This window comes from Sparus aurata, chromosome 6 (genome assembly GCF_900880675.1).
Source record: "Sparus aurata chromosome 6, fSpaAur1.1, whole genome shotgun sequence".
Taxonomy (NCBI): Eukaryota; Metazoa; Chordata; class Actinopteri; order Spariformes; family Sparidae; genus Sparus; species Sparus aurata.
Window position 1 is genome coordinate 34,112,828 of NC_044192.1, and position 27,423 is coordinate 34,140,250.

The 27,423-nt window shown below is 41.5% G+C and overlaps 1 protein-coding gene across 12 annotated transcripts in view; it reads right to left on the minus strand.

Moving 5' to 3' along the window:
• Positions 1-27,423, minus strand: part of iqsec1b (IQ motif and Sec7 domain ArfGEF 1b) — a 233,083-nt gene that overhangs the window by 38,870 nt on the left and 166,790 nt on the right. Inside the window, exon 1 of one of the 12 annotated variants that reach the window (XM_030420314.1) lies at positions 22,368-22,388. The exons of 9 other annotated variants lie outside the window; for them this stretch is intronic. Coding sequence is in view for 2 of the 3 variants with exons in the window: in XM_030420309.1 (XP_030276169.1) it covers positions 5,747-5,808 (62 nt within the window). In the remaining variant the exon portion in view is untranslated. Of the gene's footprint in view, positions 1-5,746; positions 6,082-9,955; positions 10,090-22,367; positions 22,389-27,423 lie in introns of those variants that run through there. 2 more of the 12 variants (XM_030420311.1, XM_030420309.1) reach the window with 2 other exon arrangements.

A 27,423-nucleotide genomic window follows, 5' to 3' on the forward strand; every position in this document is an offset into this window, starting at 1 on the left:
ATTCTGTCCTGTAGGTCCATGCAGCATTTGTAATTAGTGTAACTGTCTAAGCTGAGCTAACAATATCTGCCTTTATGAGCAACACAAACAGATCAAGGTTTGACTAATGCATACCAACATGTATGTTGCCTGTTAGGCTGACAGATGAAGACACAACCTTTGTTCTTTTAAAAGACATTCAAGATAGCACATGCTGAATAGGCAGATATAAGAGGACTCTGTCTTATCTGTTTTAAACATTGCCCAAGCAGGGGCCACTAAAAATACCTACTGTGCATCTTTATATATCCTTCGCACTCAGACCTTGTGATGAAGAGGCCTCTGGTTGACTCTTCCTGAGCCTAGAGATCCATTTTCCTCAGCTTGAAAACTTCCACTTCAGATTCGTCCTCTTTTGAGCTTTTTAACCAGTACCTCCTCCACATTTCAACAGAGAGAGGAACCCTACTGCTCCACAGTGCCCAGTGTGGACTACTTGTGTAAGCTTGTTGCACTCCCTCCTAGGATGTTCTAACATCTAAAAAATCCCTTTGTGAAACCACCAAAACATGACAAATCGGAGTAGACAAGCAGGGTGTTGTTCAAACAGGCAAGTCATGCCGGTGTGATACAAACAACAGGGTATGAAAGGTGTGTCTTTTCCAAGAAAGGGAACCTAAATACATCTGCCTCAGTTGCCTGACAATGACTCCCATGATTATTAAATGGATGACAGAGTATGTACAAGAGGGACCTCTAATACAAAGAATAAGCATGGTTGGAAGGATCAGCTTAATTCTTTTCTGGGCACAACACTAAAATCTCTGCAACTTTCCATTCCAATGAAATATGATTTGGACCCTCAGCAGAAGTCTTTTCCCCCCAAAAAAAAGTGAAGAGGAAAGATTGGTAATTGTTTTTAAGGTAGAGAATAAATCAATCAATCAAAGAGCAGAAAGCAAGACTTCTGTACTCCATTCAAGGCATTATTTCCCAGAAACTACTGTTGATGGCTTTCATTTAAACCATTTAACAACGTGTTTGAGAAAAGTGAGCCCACATGTCCATACCAACTACCTTTCAACCTGAGGTCAGCAGTGGGAGGTGGAAAGACTGAAAAGCACTATAGTGACTACTGAAACTCTGGTTGTTTTTTAAGGTTCCAGTTGGTGTCTCAGACAGACTCCAACAGCCAGGATGTTTCCAGGACGATAATGTTTTTCCAAAGAACAGTTACAGGAGTTCCTGTGTCCTGAGGGGGTGAATGTGCCATCTGAATATCTGCCAACTGAACAAGGCCTGCTATGTTAACGTAATCTGAAGGTAGGGCCACTCCTTCCTACCATGTCTCCCTTTCCTTCCCTGAGGTTACTTGTACACCTAATAACACCCCGTTGTTTCCATGGAAAGAGATTATTACAGAATGAACTGTTACTGGACTGAGGGTGTTAAAATTTGCCGTGCCTATTTTAATGGAATAAAAAATACAAAAACTGAGGAACTAAAAGATGGACTTATTGAAATCGTAGCATAATTTGAAGTTGAATTCAATGTTCCTATTCATCATGGGGCAGTCCGGTTGAGTGAAAAGAGACACACTTACTCAATGCCACAAGTTTAACAAAGATCATTTCCTGATGGCCTTGCACCCATGTAAGATGATTAAGCACCGCAGTTTAATTTCATTGACTATTTAAATCTCCCGACTGGCTAAAAGGATCGGCCAGGATCTAATGTCATTGATGTTCTGTGTCCCTCTACACATCCAAACGGTCACACACACAAGCAGGTTCATCCAGTGGAATAGTTTGGAGTAAAGCCGCTGTCCTCCTGATAAATACTGAGCTTCATCAGAGCTGTCTCATAACATTTAATTTAGAAGCTAAAAGTTAAAATGTATTGATGTATGGAGAATTTCCTCTGTTTTTAGACAGTATCTGTATTATTAATGGGCAAGGCATTCCAATAAATCATTAGTTCTATGTTATAATAAAAAATATAGATAATATTTAAATCCCTACAAGATTTTTCGGCTACAGGCACTAGGGGGTTCAGTGGGCCCCCATACCAATGCAAACTGTTCCCGTGCTTCCAAACCCGCCTGGGAAGTTGCTGCTCACAGCTTGAAAACCTCCGGTCCACTCTTTATTTCTCACTTCTGTGGTCGGCTGCCATCAATACAGTAAATTGTTCTTAAGTGTCTACATTTAAGTCTATGATTACAATCATATCATACATCATCTTCAAAAGGAAATCAATCTTCTAACTACAGTTCAGTATTCCTACATTTAGTAAAATCCCCCCATAGGTATTTTTCATAAGGAAACATGTCTGTTAGTCTTTACAGACCCAAATAACACATTTAAAATGTGTAATAGTGTAATAGGTTGTGTGCTAGGTGAGTTTTAAGTGATTTCTCTGCTTAGTTGCCACATAATTACAGTAAAAGACTGATTTCATCACAAAGGAAACTATTAGTACAAAGCTTGCAGAGATGTGGAATATTCTAGTGCTGCAGACAGACTTGTAGGACCTATAGTCCTGCAATCCTTGTTGTAACAGTGAACCTAAAACAATATGACACACCAACGTTCACAATGTACAGCATCTCCAGAATGCTTGTTATGTCTGCCGACAGTAATTGTGTTGATAATCGGAAGAGACAGAGCGAGCACCAGCAGAATAATCCCCTGGAGCTTTTCCCTGCCACATGTTACCAGGCCTTATGGCAACCTGTTGACACCAATCCCAGAGACCCAATGGGCCAATGCTAGGCATGCAAAAACAGTCTGTAATCCGCATCGCACACTGGCTGAAAAATGCATCCCATCACTGGGCAGAAAGAGGCAGAGGACTGTGTGTAGAGGACTGGACTGTCCTACACTTGCTAAGTAGTCATGTTCACATCCGCTTTGTTTAGTGAACTTTATTTGGTTAAATACAAAAAAAAAAAAAAGGCTACAGTACAGACGATGTCTGAATACATTTCAGGATACTAATGTCTCATCTGACAAGGCACTAATAACTTCATATCGCTGAAGTTCCCACAAAGTCATAATCAATGATTTAATGTTTTTAAACACATTTTAACTGATACATTAGTGTCAGGGCCAACAATAGCAAAATGTTATGTTTTGGGTAATGTTAATGATATTCCAGAGTTTGTAATTTCCTGGAAAATGACAGAAAATGGTGAAGACTCATCCTGCACTCTGGGGCGTATACACATTTTTCGTCCATTAAACGCTGTCTCAATTTACATGAGGCAGCCATGGATGTATGAAAGGACACCGGTAAAGCAGAGTTTTTCTGTGTGCTGGGCCTTACAGATTACTTTACAGTAACTAAACTTTCTAATTTCATTCACTGATTTGGGTCAAACAGGATGATATTATATGTAGTTTCTGGTGTCCTTTGGCTGCTCTGCCTCAACGCTGGGCAAAATGTTTTACCTGTTGCTAAGGTAACTGCTAACTACTGCTAAACAGCAGCTTCCCAATGAACACCGTCACCAACAGAGGAAGTTGCCGTACCGAAGTGATTTATGGAGTGTCCTGATGCACAGATATTGGTAGCTTTCGCCTCCTTCTTCTCGGAGGCTGTATTGGTCGGTCCTGGTCCGACCGTGTTCATTTGTAGTTTTTCAGTCGCACCAGAGTTGGGTGGCCTCCAGCACGATGATGGGGGTATTATGCACATTCAGTGCTATTTGCTAATGTAAAAGCAAATCAATGTCCCTTCCCTACTGTGTTTTTTTCACAGGAAACATGTCACTACGCCAAAGCAAATAGCACTCCAATCCGTTTCATGGGAACTTTAGGTAGTGAATGTAAATAGTCCAGGTACAGAAACCAAATACAAAATTTAAGGTCTTACAGGTAGACAGCAGTAGATGTTCACACTGGATAGCAGCCATTCCTCATGCTTATAAAGTTTATCAGGACAATATAAAGCCTGTACCAATGCTCATATTCACTGAGTTCTTTCAAACAAACCTCAGAGCTGGATTATCCACCCACGCTGAGCATATGTGAAATAAGTTGTCATTCTAGCAGCCTGAGTGATCACTTCACTTCTCAAGAGACAATAACAATGATCAAATCTGAAGACGAAAACAAAAGTCATGCCGCAGCACCTATGAGTCAGTGTCTTAGATTTGGATCGTGTTCAACCTCAGCTCCAATTAGAATCATGATTGTGGAGCAAAGTCTCCTTGGTGTGTTAATGAATGACAGGCCAGCAGAGCGAGCCTCCGTCCGACCAGCTGAGCTGTACCTGCTGCCTTTGAAACGGAGCGCAAGATGACTCATCAGACGCTTGTCACAGCTTCCTGGCTCCCTCTCGTCTGCTCCGATTGCTGCTCCTGAAAAGTCCTCTGATGGGCCCATGATTTATTTAACACATGCTGATGTATTTTGCATTAAAACAGTCTAAATGCTTCAGTGAACTTCACTGGTGGAAAAAAGCTCCTTCAGCAGAGATTTGGATGTGTTATCCTCTCTGAACACTTTTTGCATCGTCAGTTTCGTTTTGCTGAGGACCACCGTATGGTAGATTTCAAAGCCGGCAGGATATAATTCAGTAAATGTTGGGCGAGAAAACAAATTCCTTTTTCCTGACAGCCAAGATATACAGAATATGAAATCATCAAAACGCTACATTCATGGATCTTTGGAAGTGTAAAACAACAACAGCAGAACTCAGCTTTTTAATTCGTAACCACAGAGGATTTCATCATTGTAGAATTATCTGATACCAAGCAGCTTAATGCTGCATAATCTATCCAACCTGAAAATCCTGCCCCTGAGGATTCAAACCAAGAACTAAAAAAAAAGATCTGGCCTCAGAGATGAAATTATATCCACCAAAATCACACTACTAACACATAATCCTGCGCTGTGGGCCAGAGTCCCAAACCCATTATTGATGAATTAATGTATGCTTTGCTAAAACCTATTAAAGTATATTAAGATATGTGCGATGAGGAGGAATGCTGAAGGGCGGAGGAGTGACTGCTACTGAACCTCCATCTCATTTGCAGTAATGGGGAGTATGGCATGGGAGCCCATCCACTTTGTAAGTGGAGTGTTGTCCAGGTCAGCAGAGAGGAGCCTGATGTAATGAACTATTCCTGGGTCTGTTTAAGGGATCAATAGGGCTCATAGCATAGGGCCTGCGCTCAGCAAAAGAGCAAGGATGCAGCAAAAAAGACACCAAAAAAACAACAATCAATCCCCCCCCCCCCAACAGTCTGCAAAGCCGCTTGGAGGATACAATGGGAGAGAGGGAGGGATGGAGAGGGAGGGCGGGTGGTAGGCAGAAAGGACAATAACAACAGTCCAGGCACTGTCTGAGAAGTTGAAATGTCCCTTCCAGCCTAGTTTGCAACGAGCTGTGGGTGTCCTCCAGAGCACAAACATCAGCTGCCATGACATCAGACTACAGGAGAGAGATGGGAATGGATGGGGTGGGGGGTGTGGGACATGACATGCCAGTGCAGCTGCTGCAGTCATCTCTGCCAGACACCTGCCTGGGCGGTGGGTGTAAACAGAGCATGTTCAGCCCGCAGCAACTCTCCTCTACTATTCTCACCTCACACACACAGACGCACACACACACACACACACACACACACACACACACACACACACAAACACACACACACACACACACACACAGAAGACGAGTGCCAATAGCTGAATGTGTAGCCAGATGACATAAAAAAATAAAAGCTCAGTATCATGAGAAGTGGAAGCAGCAGCCCTACCAGCAGAGCCCGGGACACAGTCGACAGGAGCAGGATGAAAGCGAGGGACCATCCTTACACATTCACCTCCAGCTTCAGAGAGAGATGACTCGGGCCCTCTCCACCCTCTCCCCATCTGCTTCCTGTGCCTCTCTTCCCCCTTCTGTCACTCTCTCCACACAACTCTCTCTGCCCCTCCCCTCTTCACTCTCTCTCTCGCGCTTTTTCTCTCTCTCTCTCTCTCTCTGTCCACCTCCCCTCCCTCTCGGCGGAGTTGAGTGTCCAGCTTGATGCAGCCCGGCTAGTCCTTGCCTCTGCTGCCAGTGCTGCAAGGTCAAGGTCTGCTTCTGCTTTAAAGAGTCCTTTTCCTTTTTTTTTTTTTTTTTTTTTTTTTTTGCTTTTGTTTTATCTTGTTTTGTTTTTTTTTGTTGTTTTTTGTTTTGTTTTTTTTTGTTTTGTTTTTGCTTTTGTTTTCTTAATTATGATTTGTATGTGTTTTCTTTAGTTGTTAAATGTTATAAAAATTTAAATTAAAAAAAAAAAAAAAAAAAGAGTCCTTTCACAGCACAACACAGTCACTAAAACCCAGGAGTGCGCTGGTTTTTAATACGCCCATTTCACAGACTGGCTGTCTCCTCTCTGGGTGAAGGTGTGGTAATTAATTATGAGATGAGCTGCCTTGATTTTGATTGCAGGGAAAATACACAGACTTCTTTGGCAGTGAAGTGCAAAAATAAAAAGGAGGGTAAATTATGACTATGACAAACAACCAGTGGTGAATACAAAAATCAATCAGGCTTCTGAGAAAAGATTACCGTCTGCTTTGTTTTTTTTTTTTATCCCTTAAAAGGCCAATTTATTAGATAACAGAAGTGTGACTCTACTGAGTTTCAGAAGGTTCAGGCACAAATAATGGTGATGGTAATTAAATTAATTAAATTAGTTTGATGTTTTGCAGTCCACAAAACATTTCTGGGTTAATCCATTCCTCTCAAATCCATTAGGATTCTCCACTTGGGCCATGCTGAGCAAACTATATGGAGGCATTTCATTTTTTTGGGGGGTTGTTTTTAAAAAGAGTCTCTATCAACTTCAGTTGTAGGGAGAATGCTGCAACACTGTTTTGCTGTGAAGCTCCGGAAATGTATTGTGGACTACGAAACTACAACCCGAATTTCCATCCACATAGGGGCGAGTAGATGATGACTGAATTTTCTGGGTGAACCTTTTCTTTGAATGTATTCTAAATACAATCAGCTAAATACAAGTTAGGCTGCCTAACTTTGTCTAAATCAAATTCTAGTGTGATTGATTTCAGGAGTCTCCTCCTGGACAACGTTATAGTTTCTTTCATTAATGACAAAATACACCTTCTGTTGGTTTTGTCCAAAATGAACCATATTTATATCTACCCCTGTATGATTGGGGTGGCAGCTCAAAGTCTGGGATAGATCATCACCATCATCATTTCAGAAATAGTGTCTCTTAAGATGGACAAGAACGTTGGTCTCCCATGTTGAAGTCAGATTCTCTGGACAACCATCCACCCTAACCTCTGCCTCAATAAGATGTTTTATGGTAGAATAAGAGCTCAATCACACAAGCACATTGTGCTCCAAAATCTATTTAGTTGCTTTTCTAAGTGGACTTCTCTCAGATTAAGTGAACTTTGATTTTTAATGTTATCTTGTGAGGCAGCTGGACTCACAAGATCATGTAATTGTGTGATCTCACAAATCCATCTTGCCAGCCTTCAAGCTATGCAGTTGTAGCCATACACAATGTGGCTTGATCAATTAGTAGCCCCATTCACACTGCCCTGTGAGTGTGAGGATCCTGTGCCAATTCTCCACATCCTCCTCTGTGTAAAAGTTTCAGATGCGACAAGGGGTGAAATTTCCCTGTGGCTCTGATGCTCCTCCGGAGTTAGTATCAGAGGCTCTGCAAAGGCGAACCAATGCCTGTGTAAATGGATAAGCAGTCATGGAGCGGGGAGTGTCGGTCTGATGGTGTTTAAAGTCTGATAACTAAATAGATCCTTCACCTAACAAAATAAATGGAAATGTCCCACAAAGCAACGTTACATGACCAAACAACAGTAATGTAGTAACTGGTAGTGTCTTTGGCAAATTATATGAGGAAAAAAAACACTGTCATCCTGTCTGTCCTCCTGTCTGTCTACCGACTCTTGGTCACATTTCTGCCTGGATAACAGCGTCTGTACCTGGCAAAAAACTTGAACTCACCATGTGTCTGTCTCCTTCACTATTGTGCTGTTGTAGTTACTGTCTCCAAAAAATCTCTGCGATGGTCAGCCCTCCCACTGGGACTTAGGTGAACTTTGCCCCAGAAAACAGCCTCCCTCCCCGCAAGTGACAGAGTCAGACAGCGTACAGTTTACTGATGGTGATTATGTAAAAAACTTAACTTTCTCACTTTTCAGGATGTTTGGTGGGTCAGGATCCCAATCACAACAAATTATAACACCATCCATATGATTATAAACAGTCAGTGGGTACATGTTTAGATTAACAGGACGACCAGGGGGAAACACATTGAAAAAAAACACAGACTTCATCATAATGACGTGTACCATCATGCCTCTTTTGGATCTGCAGTGTTGGAGTGCTGTGTGACTTGACACACTGGAGCTGCTTGGTTCGGTGTGAACAAACAAAAGCAGAGAACTGGCGAACCTCCACTGCGGAGATAACGCAGGGTCCTCTGTGTGAAAAGGGCTAGTGTCCTTTCAGGAACTATTGGCAGCCAGAAACTGCTGTTTTATTATTAGTCAGCAGTAGTATGTTGGCTAAAGTTACCCTGAAAGGCTAGGGTTGTTGGCAAACCCGTCAGCTGCTCATTGATATCTTACTCACATGCTGTTGTGAAAGTACTGATGTAATGACAATCGCAATGGTCCTGATTTCGAATCCTAGATATCAAAAATGTTTGATATTTATCGGTGTGGCCCGATGCGTCTGGAACAGTTTGGGAAGACCGGATCTGTACACCCCTCACATTAACAGATAATGGTTCATCCAATCATCTGCCAACTATGTTTTGAAAGTTCCTGCCCTTCTCCAAACAGGTGCATCTCTCCATGGTTATATCTGGCACATCTGCTTACTTCAATTTGAGCTGTTGACCAAATGCAAACTTTCATTACAGTGCTAACCTTTGAAGGAACAGAGAGGCCCTGAGAGTCTGTGATGGAAGAAGTTATCATAGTAGCTGTGGATCTAAACAATGAAACAAACATCAATCATGCCTCTGACAAAAGGTTTACTTTCTGCTTTTCCTTCCTCCAAAATGCCTCTTTGTCGAAATATCTTAGTCAAGATTTGTTCTACTATATTCTAATATCATTTAGATTAAGAAGTCTGTCCACCACTTTGGGGAGACTGATATATCAATTATATGGGCTCTCTTGAAAACTATTTGATGGATAGCCATGAAATTTGGTTCACATATTTATGTTTACCTTATCATCAGTTAAAACAATGTAGATGCCTTTCATGGAGCACCATCATCAGATCTAAGTGTTCATTTTTTCCAAAACTTTGGATTATGACCAAATTCCTGAAAAAACAAATGGCATTCCAATCAGCCTCAACTGTACTTAAGTGTTAAATAACATATAACAGCAATAACCCTAACCCTAACACAGAAAACGAAGATGGTGAACTTTAAACTGCACCTGTTAAACATTAGCATATTAGCATCACTGAAAACATGTTACCATGCTGCTGTAAGCAGGGTTTCATGTTGAGTTCAAATCACAGCTATGCTAAATTAATGCCTCACAGAGCCACAAGCATGGCTGCAGACTCTTACTCATGTTCCAACACTTACAGGTAAAGTTTACAAATATTAAGTTGTTGTAAACCCAAGTGGCCAATAAGAACTTGTAAGGTATATGCAAACATAAGTATAAATCAGACACTCATTGGCAACTTCTGGTAGACCTTCTTGACAGTTTTGAGACAGGCCTGAGACCCACTGTGAAAACAACACAGCTGCACAGCATTGATATGAAGAGCTAAGCTTCTATTTCATGCTAAAAATGGTCATGTTGTGATCTTACACATTGTTGAAACTGTCAAAACTGCCTGAAAAACTAGCAGATGATTAACCACACACTCCAGAATGTGACAATACAGGGAAGTAAAACCAACACAGCGGGAAGAGAATAGCATTCCTTAGTGAAGTATCTCAGAGGATAGGACTTACTGTTCCGACTGTAAACTGCAGCTGGCATGGAGCGGCATTAATATCCTGAGCGAGCCTCTCTATCCACCTGGGAGGAAGTTTGCCAGGGGTCGTGCCCCTTTCTAACCCCGGCACTCACGGGCCTGTCGCCACAGCGACTGATGTGGTAGCACGACTGGCAGCGGTGCCAGGAGGAACAAACAGACAGAGGGAGAGAGTGCCGACCTGTTGCTGTGCTCTCAACACTGGGCCTATAGGATTACTGGTAATGGGATTTCCCACTAATGGCTCCCTCTGACAGGTGGTGTCCCTGTTTAGCTCAAGTTTAGCTTCACTGAGGTTTAAAGCTTTTCTTGCCGCTCCCTGTTCTGTGAAAATGATCTTAGGAAGCTGTTTTTATCAGTGTTGAAAGTCCTATTGTCTCTTCAGAAAAAATAACTACCTCCACTGAGTAGGCTCAGGTGATTTTACCCTCTGCACACACGTGATACTACTGTACTTAGAGTAAGTCATACATTCATACACTGATGGTGGTGGCTGCCATGCAAGGTGTCGATCAGCACATTAGGAGCAGTATGGGGTTCAGAATCTTGCCCAAGGACACTTTGATATGCAGACCAGCGGATTCGAACCAGCAACCTTCCAATAACAACATGCTGGCTCTCTCTCTTTATATATATATATATATATATATATATATATTATATATATATATATATACACATACATATATATGAAAAAAATTGTCATGGCACGTCATCAGTGGATGACATTTGCTCTAAGCAAACTTCACCCACTGTCAAATACATTTTTAACACCATTTGCATAAAAACCTTTGCTTTATTTGTTGTGTGCCAGTCGCTGTTCTGAAAGACCTGTCAATCAAATTGAGAGTGATGACAGGTTTCAATATTGTGTTCTAAAGGTAATTTCAGTGATTTAATATTGCTCTTCCAAATACTTTCCGGGCACTTGCAAAAGATCGTTTGTTCAAAGAACAGCCAAATATAGAGAGGCAGAGGTTGCTGAATTTCAAAAATGCAATTCAGTAGCATGTTTTTAGATTTTCCTGCTGGGTAACAGTATAGCCAGGATGAGGAAGAGATAATAGTGGCAATATTACACTACAATAGGTGTTTTACCATCACACATTTTGTATTATACAGGCCTTAACCCAAATGACTAAAGTAATGTCACTTTAATATTTCTTAAACTTGACAAAGCTCTTCCTTAGTCACACTATATATTATACTACTAATATGACTTTTACTTGTAAACAATGGTGGACTAAACTAAAACATATGAGTGACCAGCTTGCTGTAAATAAAACCTCTGTTTTATCTGTTTTTAGCATGTATTTATCCAGGGAAGGTTTTCAGGTTGAGCAAGGTTTATTTTGCTCAAGAGCATCCAAATTGGGCTTTCTGTGGTTTTGCAGCACCTTTTAGTTTTGAGGGAAACTCCTCAGGAACAGCTCTGACATATTTTTAGCCACTTCTGCATCACCTTGTCCCTCCTCAACTGCATCCCCTATTTCCATTTAACGAAATAGCTTTTTTTCCACTGGAAGCTTCCACGGGTGAGTGAAGGAGGAGGGCCGAACCAGAGAAAGACAACAATAGGTGGAGGCACGTCATAATGTAATGATACTAATGAGGATAAAGCAGCTTGCTACCTTTTCTCCATAAGCCTCTGAAAGCAGGACAGCTTATGACATCGCTGGGATCAGCAGCACCGTTTCACGCATGAAGCAGTGTGTGAGGTGTTAATGCCATGCAAACAGACACAAACAATACATGGGTCAAGTGCCAGAGAAAGTGGAAAAGTGAAATAAAAATGAATAAAACCTTTAAAGGGTATTTAGGAGTAAAAGCAGGAATAAACCGATGCCATTATGTTCCTTCTGGTTTTAAGCCGGTGGTTATTACTTTACACCAGAGAGCCATTTCCAAAAGGTTTGCACTTCTCTGTTTTATTGAAGATCCTGTACAAAGGACTACTTTTCAGTTAAACTGACCTTTCCTCATTACAAGACATTCACTTTCTGAGAGACTGCTTTCCTCATTGATTGCTAGAGTTCAAAATGTACTCCCAGAGGTGGACTCATGTCATCGTCAGATGTGTCAAGTACACACTCACATGACACTCCACAACATCTAATCAATATATCAGACTGTGGTTAATAAGTCACAATGTGGAAAAGAAGCTCCCAGTGGCCTGTTTTGTGTTGTAAAAAGCAACTTTGATTTTAGAGGGAAAGAGATTTGAGCTATGTGCACTCGTGTGGAAAGATTTTGCTTACAGAGATTATTGGTGTTGGTCTCAGGCAAACGATGAGTGACGTGGAGCTTATTTTAGAGAGAGAAAACAGTGAGAGGACGACAAAGTTATTTACTCCTTACTAACTAGTTCCAGTTTTATTTAGGGACTTTTCCGCCCTGGGTAAGGCCTCGCAGGCTACAAGAAGGTTACAAACAGGCTGCCCTGGTGGAGTTTGTTGGTGCTGTATGCAGCCTCAGAGGAAGCCCTGCAAACATTACTCAGAGCTACAAAACCTACTCACTCTCATCTGCATGTGTTCAAGTACAAATATGCTACTGAACATTAATCAAAGCAAAGGCGGCAAAAGGTAGCGAGTCTTGCAATCTTGATTCTACTTCATTTAGATTTTAATTTTCCGATTTGTGGTTAGAGCTGAAAATGCAGCGATATCTCTCGGTTCTTATCTAAAAAGAATTTTCAGGGTTACTGATTAATAATGCAGAGATTAAGGGATCGTAAGTATATTTGTTGCTTTTGTTAGACGTGTGGGCACAAAATCCTTTTCATTATAATGTTATTTGCTAAATGTATCTACATAAAATAGCACTCACACAGTTATAGAGTTTTTTGTAGCCGTTTAAAGACACCTACGCCATTGACTGCGAGACCGACATGCTCAAATCGTGTGTAACAGCATTAAAGATAAAGTGAAATACGACACACTTACAGAAATAATGAGTTTGAGGTGATGTAATAACTGGTTTGGATGTGAGGAACACAACTACATACACAAGGATTGATAATTAGACTTGGACAGATGTAAGAGTTATATAACTGAAGCAGAACACTGACAAGTGGTTCAAGTAATGAGGTCCTTAAGGTAGATTTATGTGTCTACTTGATGTTGAGGCCCTGTGTCCGTGTCTTATTTCAGAATGCAGAGCTTTCTTGGTGCATATACCTCAATAAATGTGTGTGTAATCACATTACCACACATGCAAAACGGTCAGGTAATATACAAGAAAAAATGTTTAGTTACTTTTCAACTCTGTATATACATATATATATATATCTATATATATATATAGATATATATATATTTATATATGTGTGTGTATATATATATATATATATATGTGTGTGTATATATATATATATATATATATATATATATATATATATATATACATATATATATATATATATGTGTGTGTATATATATATATATATATATATATATATATATATATATATGTATGCACACACACACACACACACACACACACACATATATATATATATATATATATATATATACTTCTGTATATGTGTACTTCTGTATACTTGCAAATAGGTATGTTTATGTAAAAAACAAAAAAAAGTGAGAAAGAACTAATAGGGACCAAACTTTTTAGTATATCTATCAAATGATATGTATAATATTGAAAGAGTGGGAAACTATGCAGGAAAGTAACATTCCTGAAAAAAAAATATAAAGAAGCAGCTAAAGTCATGACAGCTGATGACTTTATGCCTCTGGTTGTTCACTTTTTATTGTTTTTTTTCTGGCTACGATGATATGTGACCAGTAGAGGGGGTCATTATTCCAGTCTTCAGGCTTCTTGTCCACGAGCAGCATGAAGAGCACTCTGATGTTCAGAGCCAACAATGTGATCAAAATTAGGTGAAACACCAGCAGATATTTGGCACATCTGACACTTACATCCTCCAAAAGGAACACCTGACACCTCTCACTCCACATTTGTCCTTTTCCTCAGGCACAGGACATATTGGCTGATGTAATCCTCAACTCTTTGCTAGAAATTATAATTGGGGTGAAGAGGCTTGCATCCAGATGAGGCGGAAATAGATACCTTTTTCTGTCTAAAGCATTGTCTCCTATAATTCTAAAGTCTCTCTTTCTTCTCCCACCAATTAGAGCCGCGCACGCTGAGCGAGGGGGAGGAGAGAGGACGGGCCATCTCCATCAGCTCGCTAACCACTCAGGGGAGCTCATTAGAGCAGCCTGCAGCCCAGAGGCTTGGTGTTGTGTTGGCACTACTTCTGACACCACGTCAGTACCATCGCCTTCAACGCTACTAAGACAAAGAGCAAGAGCAGCTTTCAACTGCATCTTCTGACAGCCCGTCACAACACAAAGGTGTCCAGATGTAAGGTGGAAATGCTGTCCTACAAGACGGCGTTGATACAAAACTTCTCATGAACTCAATCCTTTGAGCGGCCTCCTGGATCCGCTAATTGAATCCAGGTTTTTCCATACAAACAATAAAGCAGCTCAGGCTAATAATGGCCACATCTAAAAAGATGCGTTTCAGCATCAGGAGAGATTCACAAAAAGCAGGTTGATGTAGTCACTCTGGCATTGATCAAAAAAAAATGCTGCTTCCTCAGAAGAATACCTCTGTGTGCCCTGTTCAGACTGAGGCAGCCACTGTACTGCAGCCAGAATCTGAGGTGGACCGCTCACAGCGAAATCCTGCCTTCCTGAAGCCTGTGATGTCGGCCTCCGTAGGTAGAAGGCGAGAGCCTCATCCCTGCTACGCCAGGGCTTTTGTCAAAACATTTAAGCATATGCTATCTCATATGTGTGCTAGCAGCAGAGTCTGTGCTGGACCCAGAGCTCAGCCCCTATTACATCGCAGCCCTCTTTTACTTCAACAAGAGGTGTGCGCTAGTGCTGGCACCAGGAATGGCCGGCATGGGGAGCAGTGAAGCGTGCTGCACATAGAGCTGGCATGCCACGGGGCCTACTCTGAGCAATGACAGCGGTGGATGACTACAGTAGGTGCTAGATCGGGTCTCACTGACTCACCGTGGAAACAGACGGCAGATGTTTGTGTGCACAGGCAGAGTTGTATTTAATGAGTGTTTACCGTCTTGTGCAGAGTGATGTTGGCCACATCCTGCTGTCAGGCTGCTGTGTGCCACCTCACGGGCCAGGCATGACGCCTCACTTGAAGGATTAATCTGGTTTATTACAACCTAGGTCTTGTTGCAGAGGTATGCCTTCTTTTCTGTTAGTAATAATAACAATGTACTCACAAGTTCAATGCTGAGATCTGGATATACGACCACATTGTCAAAAAAAGATATCCGATAACACAAGCAGTCATACGGTCAGACATGTTTTAAACAAAACCTTCAAGTTAGCCCATCGCTTTTTAACCCAGACTTTTTGGATCAACTTTGATTGGGCCAACAATGTGGCAAATAGGATTTAAAAACGTGTTATTTTAACACACATTTTAGCTGGCAGAAACTGTACATCATTTCACTGTGTGTATGTAAATACTCAAAAATAAGTGAGTCTGGATCAGGAGCTGATGATAAAGTATCTTTGGAGAGAGCCGTCTTACTTCTTTTCTCATCTCTGTTGACAGTTGCACATGCACAGCACCAATCACACACTCACATTTTCAATATGTCAATATGTAAGAATGTCTGTGCCTTGCATCTATGACACACTGCTCTCGATCTTATTTACTTAAATAAAGATCAAACATGACATTCAACTTTAGTCTTCATCGTTATTTGATAGCTGCTAATAAATCAAATAATTTGTATAAAGGCGAATAGAACACTGATGTCAGGCAAGTGGGTCAAAAATCCACGTGCCAAGTGCTCCACACAGTTTTCTTTTACAATTCTGGATTCTTACCAGCGATGTAATGCTAGTTGATTAAGTACAACTAGTGTCATGTGTACGCATGTGCACATGGGACACACAGTGCACACACGCGGTTACGAAGGCTGCGTAACCACTCTGTGCTAGAGTTCCCATACATGAGTCAATTATAACTGACCGCATGATTCAATGTTAGACTGACTTTATTATATTAAACATTTAATGTGACAATCAATTCTCTTGCAAACTCCAGTCAAACTCTAGTCTCTAGTCAAACTATAAATTGACGTGAATCAATCAGCACACCTCAAATGTCAAAATGACATATTTTTCCATTCTATTTGGGTTTCTTCTTTTGTTTTTTTCTATTGTTGTTTTGTGTCTCTCGTGCATGACACATGCTTTAGTGATGACTGGATCTTCAAGCTCTTAAAATGCAAGTGATTTTCAACCAGATTATGCAAACTGTGAACATTTCATTTACCTAGTATCTCTTTTTCTGAGAGAGTTTTATTTCCCAACCCTTAAAGCTAGGATTAAAACATCACTTGTTTAATTGATAAGGAAACCAACATAAAATGAATCATCAACTGCTTTGATAACCTATTCATAGCTACCATTTTTAGGGCAAAATGGCCAAACATGACAGAGCCGCAGCATTTTAAATGCTGATTATCTCTGTCTTTTGTGACAGTAAGTTGAATGTCTTTGGGATTTGGATTTTGGTCAGACAAAACACGTAATTTGAATATGTCACCTTGGTGATTTGGGAAATCAATCTGCATATCTGTGGGTATTTACAAAGTCCTCAAATTCCTGAAAGCAAGCTGGAAAAAAAAGCAATCTTCATCCTCCAACTTGAGGCCATTTCCTATCTAGGTATCTGAAAATGGCATCTCCTTGCTGGGTTGTGCACAGCCCATCCTAACCAGGAAAAGCTGTTCCAGTTGTCTGTGTCTGTTTTGTATTGCAAAGGAGAAAGTCCAGTGACTTAGTATAACGTCTCTATAAAGACTATGTTATGTACTTGAGTTACTTTACATTGTGGAGACATCATTTACAAGTTTATATACACTCGTAAAGAAAATGTATGTCATGGCAGTCTTGAGTTCCAGTTTCTAAAACACTGCTGGTGGACTAGGAGTCATTGGCAACCGACCTATTCAGTCTTAACCATGTACAACAGAAAAGTAAAACATTAAGAGATTATGTTGTTTGAAAATATATCAAACAAATTAAAAGGAAAACTATCCAGATGATAGACCATTTTAATTTTGGTTCATCCCAAAACAAATTGAGGAAGGAGATCTCTCACTTTCAGCTTACCATCTGCGTTTGGATTACAAAAATAACTACATCAATAATAATTTGGTATTATTTTTTTCTTATCATACAGCAGACAGAGTACCTCAAGTACATCATTTTAACCGAACTACAGAAATAAAATCCAAATTGATTGCTTTTAGCTTTAGCACTCACCTGCCATGTCTCTGTTCAGCCTACCTGCCCTCTCTGAAGATGCTGCCATTGCAGCTCGACCAACATACAGAACCAACCGTAACCAACAATGAAAGCTGGTTTTTATGAGCATCACATTTCACAGAGCACATGTCAGAAAGCACTGATCACGCTGAGCATCACTAAACACACTAACAGATAATCTGAAAAAAATTCAACATGGCTTCCTGTGGGCCCTGACAAAATGACAAGCCTGTGCAGTCAGATATTAGAGCTTTTGACCGCTTCAAAAAGAATACTTCAAAACATTAGTTGTTGCGAAATATCTTTCATATGTGTTGTCTGGGGTGAAATCTCCCCTGGAAGGCTCGCTGACATTTACAATAGCTTTCTTGTCAAACAGTGTAAAACTGTGAGAAACTGCAAAGAAATCACTGAAAAAAGGCAAAGAATTGTTTTGATGGAGAAAGTCTTTCTTTAAAGGAAAACCATATTGATACAGTATGAGAGCTCATTTCTACCAAGCAACTCTTATCGCCGTGACTTGATAGAGGGGAACAGATGAAAGCTGCTGTTATACAGGAGAGACACGCCAATATGATTGTTAGCAGCTCTTTGAGGAATTTTGTTTTTCAAGACTGAAGAGATAGGAAGAATGAGCAGGGCACAGTCCCGTTAAAATAAAGCGAAAGATATCACAGTAACCGGTGGAGGATGCCAGTGACAGGCATTATGTTCCTGATGTCCATTATCTTTTCAGTTGTGTGGATAATCTGCTATGAATTTCTAATAGGCTTCGCCTCTCCTGTGTCATCAAATACTTTATCTGCACAATCCATCAAACAGACACATCTGTCGGGTGAAATGGAGAGCGAACCCGCCCATAAAATGGCCTATATTAACATGCAAATACAAGTCTCTCAAGCTCAATTATCTATGCCTAGATCGCATCGTTGTTCAATCAATAAACAAATCTATATCTGCATACCGGCCTGTTCCCTAGTCTGTTATATCCAAACCACACCCATGCCAACAGAGTGACATTAAAAGCTAATCAGAAGTAAAAAGGCTTTTCATTAGGGCCAGAAGAAGACAGATTGGTGTGTGGGGACCACTGACTGTGCAGCAGCACTGCCCAGTAATTACCAGCAGCCTACCACCTGCCCCCCAGTCACACTGCCATCTCATGCTACTGCTCATAAAACATGCTTCCACACAGCTGTGTACTCACATCTACCGCGTCAATTCACTGTCTTTAGCCCTTCTTTTATCTCATTATTTGAATCCATTCAAGAGGAGGGAAAGTTACTTGGTCTGGGGCGATCATTAGTTACCTCTTTTTTAGACGGACTGTGGATGCTACCTGTGTTTTAAAATAGGTGGCATACAAAGTAAACAGTTGGCGTACCTAGTGAAAGGAGTTACTCGTTTCCACATAGCTCCGTATGCAATTCAAATGAATAATATGCTGAACCAGTCGCTCTAAGAAAGAGGATTATCACCTTATTACCATGGAAAGTGCCAGCTCCAGATAGGTGACAGGACACGCCGGAAGTCGTGCCCATAAGTTGCGCAAGGTATCATGGATAAGGTGGATAGAGAGCATGCAAAGAATTAGTGGTTCATACTGCGTGTACTCTTAACAAAATCTTTCATTAAACCGGGCTAAACACCCTGCACACCAACCTCGTCTTGATATGCTCCATGCATATAAACCCCAACCCTAACAGAGAAAATTAGCTTCTGTCACGCCACACCGTTAGCGGTGGTGCTTGGGCGTATGTCCGTGGCCTAATTACTGAACGGAGACGAAAGAAAACTGTGTCAAAACAATGCAAAACAAAAATATTTCACAAAACCTCTGGCAGGCCAGCTTCCCCATACATTTGTCACCATGCCTTATACAGTCCTGTTTTTGTTCCGTGTGCCTATGGAAAAAGAAGATTAGCTCATTCCACATCACATTGTTAGTGGTGATGTTTCCATCCATCTATGCATTTCCTTGTGCTGAACACTAGGGGCGTACTTCGTGTACAAAACAAAACAATGTGGAAACAAGGCGTTATCCCCTGACTCTGGAGCTCTGCTTCGCTCTAACAACATCTTTTAGTTCATTGTTTTGGTTTTACTGCCAGCATCTTTACTTTTCTGGTTCACACTCACAACACAGCGAGTGAGCCATATCTGACATAGCTGCAAAGACTCTATTACCAGTTATTCCTTCACTGTAGAGGCTAATGTACAACGTACATTAGGCAGCGCCCACTGAATATGTGATTAGTGGTGATGTTGTGTGTGCTGAGCAAACACACGATTGACACAGAAACACACTCACACAGACACACACAGAAATGCCTCCCCTGCCATCTCCAGCCTCCCTTTTCTGATTCCTCCGCCTCCCTCCTCCCGCGTTCTCAATCTCCTCTGCATTAATTATGACATTGGTAATAAAGGAAAGTGTTTAACGGGGAGGAATTGCAAATGAGCGAGAATTGATTGGGCCGTCTCTCGTACTAATTGATTGCAGTCTTCAGCTGACGAATAATGAAAAAGGAAGAAGAGGAGGAGGCGAGGGAGAGAGGAAGAGAACTGAAGCTGAGCGGAGTGGTGAAAGACTGCTCCACCGGAGGAAGGTGGGACAGTAGGAGGAGGAGTGGAAAAGAAGAGGTCAAAGATGTAATAACTTGTTGGGCAAATAAAGAACTACAATGACTGTGCTGACACCTTATTAAAGGGCTTTTTCACAAACCTGCACGATGTTCAGCGAACACCAGCATCCTATGTGTTTGACAGTGTACCATCACCACCCACAACATGCCTTTCATCCCCTGGTACGAACATTAATGCTTATGTGTATACTGAGGCTCCAGGCTGCTACAATTAAACAGTGAAAAAACAAACCCAGAGTAAATACTGCCAATAACGGATATTTTCCCAGAATGCTTGGCCTAAGGTAGTAAGCAAATAGCAGGAGGCGTTCCAGAAACCCCCCATAATAATCTATGGGGCTGCATATTCTCAACAACACTGTTGTGATATCAATCGAGCTGGTCTTGCAGTAGGTAACAAACCCTCCTCATGTTACTCATTCCGCAGTGTTTTTGGTTTATGTTTGTTATAAAAACAACATTACAGCAATGAAAAAACAATATTTCCCAGAAATGAATTTAACTTAGTTATGTTTAGTAAACTTCTAATGACCTTTATATGTTTACCTTGGATCAAATTATCAAAAGCTGTTGAAAGAAGAATAAGGATCATTATAAAATAGTGACATATACGGTATACATATACGGTTTGGTTCTTAAATTAAAGACAGAGCCCGTCTAAATCATTTGGAAATGAGAAAAAGACCATTTTATGATTCCTTGACCAAACCCTCCACTTGCTTATGGTTTGGAGCAATGATTTGTGTCAAACAGCGATGTTTTAAGGAAATGACGAGCCAGGTGTTTGCAGTGGTGCCTCCTCTGTTCCGTGCTGACGTAATAATGAAACCCTCATGCACACTGCATTTCAGTGGAAATCCACACAGGTTTTGTTTCGGGGTAGTTATGAATGCACAGAGCCACAATCTGGTAAACGCTACTTCCAGCTGTTAGGTGGAATTTAGCAACCCTTTCTGAACGTACAAAGGTGGAGGCGAACACTTCCTGAGGAGAAAATAATGGACTTTCTGATGCCATACTGGGAATTGGCACTTTGGAAGAATATGGCAGATAGCTCAAGTGGTCGCAGGATCCTGTGAGAGCACTGCTGTGTCTCTAATCCATCAGAGTGCCATAAGCAGGTGGCATATTGCTGTTATCAGAGTCAGGGTGAAGTCAGGGGTGAATTCAGGCTTCAATGCAGCTCACACGGCAGCCAGGGCCTGGCTGGAGGTACCCCCTGGACCACTGACAGCCTGGGGTCAGAGCGTAGCCGGATGAGACGGAGTGATCAGCGCTCAGGGCTGCTGTGGCCATTAATGTTTGATGAGCCTGGCCTCACTGAAATGCATAGAAGATGGCAGAGGACCCCAGGTGGCAGCCGTGTCCCTGACTATCCCAGCTACTGTTTAGTCATTACTGACCAGCCACGGGTCACCACTGATGCTCGGACTGGGCCGATGATAGAACCTTGACAGTGATTATAAAGGACTGAGAGTGCAGGAGACGCCGGAGCTAAAGTGTCATGTAAGTTATTACAGTGACATTTATTCATCATTATGGCCATTCAAATCCATCACAATTCCATCCAAGCATGTATTGAGAGCAATAATTGGAGACTATATTTCTGTCCAACTGAAACATTATTGCTTAGGCTTCTCATACTGCCAGAATAAAAGCCGACTCCAGGTTCAATATTGGGGGTTATGTGTTGTACATGTGTACAAAAAAAAGAAGGGAAATTTCAGCATATGAGACTGAGATTCCTATTTATCCCAATTTACTGTAAACTAAACACAAATAAACACACTACAAAGAACTGGGAGCCCAGGAACGAGTAAACAAATCAAATTACAGGTGGAAATAAGACACTGCAGCACTGAAATATTTATAACAGCTAATTACATTACTGGCAGACAGTCAAACGAGTAACATGAAAGCACTACCTTCTGCAAAGCCCACGCTATCCTCTTTGTGCTCAAATTCTCCAAAAGCAAGAGAAATTCCTACAAGCAAGAGGAGATAGTGACAGATAGACGAGCTGGTTTGTATTGTCTTAGTGCAAGACCTGCTGTGTCTGTCACTGCAGAGAGACCAAGTCATGTTTAATGACCTTTTACATAAGAAGCGCAGATTTGACAAGTCTGATCAGGATGAAAAGAATTTCTCACATACTTAAGACCACAAGTGTGAAATCGCTGAGGAATGGCAGCTGAAATAAAGTGACCTTGTAATCGATTGAACACAGATGCCAGGCTCCCTGATAGATGTCCCAAAATAAAGCATGAAAGAACACAGTATGCGGTTTTCTCTGCTAGTATAAAAAAGTCAGTCGCGTAATGTTAGAGCATGAGCCAGTTAATGTCTAATATCTGTCTTTTCTTGCCTGTCAAGCTGACCACCGGTCAATCAGACTCACCACACGTCTTCGACTCGCTTCTGTTTGCCTCCATGTTGGAAAAAACCCTCCCGCCTCCTGTCTGTGTGCCTCAGCTGTGCAACAGCGGAGCAGAGGAGCTCCTGAGATACTGCTTGGCTCCTCACCAGCTACAGTACAGAAGGAGGTGGTGTCAGAGAGCGGCTGGCCAACAGCTGACTGACCACACTGTTTAGTTGCACGAGGCACACAGCCCTCTCATTCCACTCCCTGATGGAGCGCTGAGCAGAAATGACTTTACCTTTATAGTGTAGTCTTGTTGGAATGCCTGCTTCATCTGCTGGTAGACAAACCACCAGCTCTGATCTGCTGCATTTGCTCACTTACCAAGAACCTGAAACTGTCGTCCAGACACCAGACGATTTGTTGTCAAGTTCAGCAGAGACACTGTACTTCCTCTCCTTAGGGAGGCCGGGAGCACAGGACGTAGGCAAACAGTCACTTGGGTCACCTCAGACTGGCAGCTCCCACTCCAGTCTGAGTCCTTGAGTTAAATAAATAATACCTTGTGCTCCTTTGGCTTGCAGCAGAAATAGCCAGATCAGGTTTCCTGGCCTCTACTCTTTCACTGGAAAACCTTTTTAAATGGCCTGCATGCACAGAGCCTTTGAAAAAGTACAGTCTGCAAACGGTTCAAACAGAGCAACTTCTGCTGTAAAGCCAGGCTCTTAAAAGAGAATTTATATGAGGTTAAAAATTCCCTACAGATAGTGAATAGCAGGGGGAAACTGCTCGCACACACACAGATGGCGTTGGTATGTTGTCAAGCATTAGCTGGGAGAAAAAATAGAGTAGCAGGGTCAGAGGAGAGCTAGACCTGCATGTGAGAAAAGTAGAGTTATTGAGGTATGACTCCTGTCTTCAGGAATGTGCTGGCAGAAGACACCGCCGTCTTCTCTCACTCAGTGGAACTCTATCAAAGGGGTCAATCTGTCAGTCTCAACAATAACACTGTGAAGGGCCTTAGGTGTGTAAATCAGACAGAGAACAGTAGCCCTGCTTCCTGGAGCTGCCTATGCATGATGGAGTTCAGCAAGAGACAGACATTTTCGACCAAACTTAAAACGATTTTTTATTAATACGCAAGATCTTTCTGTATTTGCGTTTTGGTGTGTGATTATCTAACTGGTTTGAAGAACCAGAACCTAGTAGCAGTTGTGGGGTTGTTACCAGTTATCACTATCAGTCACATATGATGAAACTATACCAACACAACCCTCTGATTCACTGCCGCCATCGCCAGTTACTTCAGCTTCTCACATGAGTCTGGAATTATGCCCATTGTTGTAGAAAGTTTACCGAGCAGAGCTTTGTACATGGGAAAAAAAGAATGGGTTTGTCATCTTCCTACGGAGCTAGCAAGCTGTTTAGCTTGATCCATGAAAAACAGTCACTTGCTTTTTTCTTCTTTTTTCGTCAGTTGCAGAGAAAAGCATTAATCGGTCCTCACAATTACCAGCTACAGCCATTTTGTGACGACTAAACATCACACTGGTGGGATGCATCAATCACTATTGTTTGGTTTGGGCAATATAAATGAATGGTTGAATTCTAAAAGTAATTCCTGATACTTAACAGAAATCTGCTCACATACACATACTGTCAGGCTAAATCAAAGCAAAATAACTCCCAAATCCGTGTGATTGAAGACATTTTTTCGGGGGGTGAGAAAGTAGACTTTACAGATGCAATACTCAATGGATTGAAAGACTGTGAAATATGAAAGCTGTAGCTTTTAGTGACAAACGCATACAGATGTATTCTGTTGCCATCGTTGTAGCCATACAGTGGCAAAAAAGGGGATGATGACATTAAAATGACACTAATATCAGGATAATTCTGGCTCTCTATTTAAAAACACCACACATTTGACTCCAGCCTCAAGATCCTGAGCACACGTGTGAGTGACTGTGTGGTAATTTTTAGCAGAGCAGACAGAAGGGACTCCAAGCCAAGAGGAAAAACCATGTAACTGTGGCATTCATGAGAAATCGGCAGAGACGGAAAATGTCTGATGGCCAAGTTACACAAGTGAATGTGCGTGCGCTTAACCAGACAGAGATCAGTAACTCAGTGAAATGACTGAACTCACTGAGAGGAGGGAACGTTTCTGTATTAAAGCATGAACTCCGAGCTGTGGCTGGCCGTCCCACGGAGACTGGAATTAAAGACCATAGGAGTTTATGAATGGTGATTGGCTACTGCTGACTCAGGATGCTCTCGCCACAATGGCCACTAATTTTGGCCTTACTTTTGTGGAACCATTAATGCTTTAACCCTCCCTACAGCATCTCTCATGGCCCGTTTCAAATGGTATTGTGTACTGTGTTTTCAATAACACAAAACAGTTTGATATTGAAAACCCACACAGAAATAAGAAGAGCACAAGTACGAGAAATCTTCCTGTCATTTACTGCAGCATGAATTTACTACATGGATGAGAATTCACTTAACATCTAAACTGGTTCTTCAAAGGTTAGTCCAATAATCAAATAGGTGAACGACAAAAAATAAGAAGAACAAAAAACTGCTTTCATCAACTTAATGGTTTAAGTCATAAAAAGGAATGTTATTTTAGATTTTAAGACTTTTCTTGGAAGTTAATGAATAACTTCTTCTGGAGACTAAAATTAACTTAACTGTAACAATTACAAAAAGGTATTTGGTTGAATCAGTCACAGACCAACGCTCCTTAAAGGAGAACTTCGTTCGATTTCAACATGCAGCTTTATCGCTTAAGCTACCCTTGACTAGCCAGTACCGAAAACGCGAACACTTTTGGTCCACCCCTAACAGAGCTCCTTGAACGGAGAGTTAGCATTGACAGCTAACAGCATGGGGTCAGAACTTTACACTGTGTTTTAAGCATCTTAACATGCTCCAAATCTCACCCCAAAAGGTATGCAGCATGAGCAGACACCTAAGCACACAGCACTGTAGCGTTTATGACTCACAATGAATAAAAAAGTGGTTAAAACAGTGTGTTTGTGCAAGCAGCTACATACCGTTTGTTGACATCCATGTCGTAGACCAATCTAGTCGACCCGTCGAGTGTGCGCTTACTCCCTCACTGGCAGCGACGGAAACTTGAATTTTGCAGACAGAAACGTATTCCAGCATTTTCGTTTTTCTATTCATAACGTACATGTTCATGTTACAGCCTGTCATGAGCCATTAGCCTTACAATAGCCTGTTATGAGTCTATTTGATCTGCACCGAGACCTAACTTGTCTGCTCATGCTAATGGTTCTTACAGAGAGCAGAGCAGAGAGTCCGTGATGATCGAAGCAGCGCTAGTTACTGAAAATGGTACGAGTTTGTGCAATGCCCAATTGTGGCAACAGAATGAAGAAATATAAGAATTTAAGCTTCCACCGTTTGCCTCTCTACAACCCCAAAACATCACCATTGTGGCTGGTCGTCCTTCAAATAGACATGCAAACTCCGTTTGAACTCTGTGCGGGTGACACACTGTGCGCTGCCCTGGGACACAGTAGGCTGTATGATGTCCCACTCCTTACAGCATAGGCTTTCCTCTTCTGTATCCATTTGGACACAACATCCACAAGAGCACCACCAGGTCGCCGATGTCCTTGGCCGTGAAGCCGCCTCTGCCTGTTCCGCCGCTCTCTGCGCCTCTCTCTCCGCTCTCTCGTTCTCTAGTGCTAGTAACTCCTCATCTGTATACTCTGGTATGAACAAATATGGACTACCGTCGAATTCAAAAGGTTCGTCGTCAATGTCTTCCACTTCGACATCAGACAAGCTCTCCATCGTGACTATTTCGGAAACAGCTTCGATCATCACGGACTCTCTGCTCTGCTCTCTGCAAGAACCATTAGCATGAGCAAACAAGCTAGCTCTCGGTGCAGAGCGAATGGACTCATAACAGGCTATTGTAAGGCTAATGGCTCATGGCAGGCTGTAACATGAACATGTACGTTATGAATAGAAAAACGAAAATGCTGGAATACGTTTCTGTCTGCAAAATTCAAGTTTCCGTCGTTGCCAGTGAGGGAGTAAGCGCACGCTCAACGGATCGACTAGTTTGGTCTACGACATGGATGTCAACAAACGGTATGTAGCTGCTTGCACAAACACACTGTTTTAACCACTTTTTTATTCATTGTGAGTCATAAACGCTACAGTGCTGTGTTCTTAGGTGTCTGCTCATGCTGCATACCTTTTGGGGTGAGATTTGGAGCATGTTAAGACGCTTAAAACACAGTGTAAAGTTCTGACCCCATGCTGTTAGCTGTCAATGCTAACTCTCCATTCAAGGAGCCCTGCAAGAGGTGGACCAAAAGTGTTCGCGTTTTTGGTACTGGCTAGTCAAGGGTAGCTTGAGCAATAAAGCTGCATGTTGAAATCGACCGAAGTTCTCCTTTAAATACCAGTTTGGAGTGGTCTTAAGATTCAAATTATGATGCCCTATCTACCCCTCTGACATCAGTGTTGGATGTGAATGGCTCTGTGGTCATTTCAGCAATAATATACATATACATAATATACATAATGCACAATATGCTATACAATAATACTTCACACATTCTAAAGTTTGGACTGTTATGATAGGTTAGGGCACCGAGACCACATGGTTAGGTTTAGGAGAGGATTATGCGTTGGGTTAAAATAACTACGTTCACTCAAAAACTCATGTATTGATAGTGATGTAACTTACGTCACAAGCCAAAATGATTGAGAACTGGTTGGTTATCAAGCAATGATGCCAAACATTTGCTGGATCCTCCCAAATGTGATGATATTAAACTTTAATCTCTTTGATACTACTGTATAGTAAGTTGAATAAATTCTGGTTCTTGGATTGTTCATTGGAAAAACCAACAATCTGAAGACATCAACTTGGATTGTAAGTGACTGTTGAAAAGTAATTGATAGTCTCAATCAAAACTGGTCAAAACTAATTTTCTTTTTTGATATTGAACCCAAAAATGCTTAGATCACAGCTATCAAAATCTATCTCACAGCTATCTATCTCAGAGCTGTCAAACAAATTAGTAAAAACTTTTCACAACTT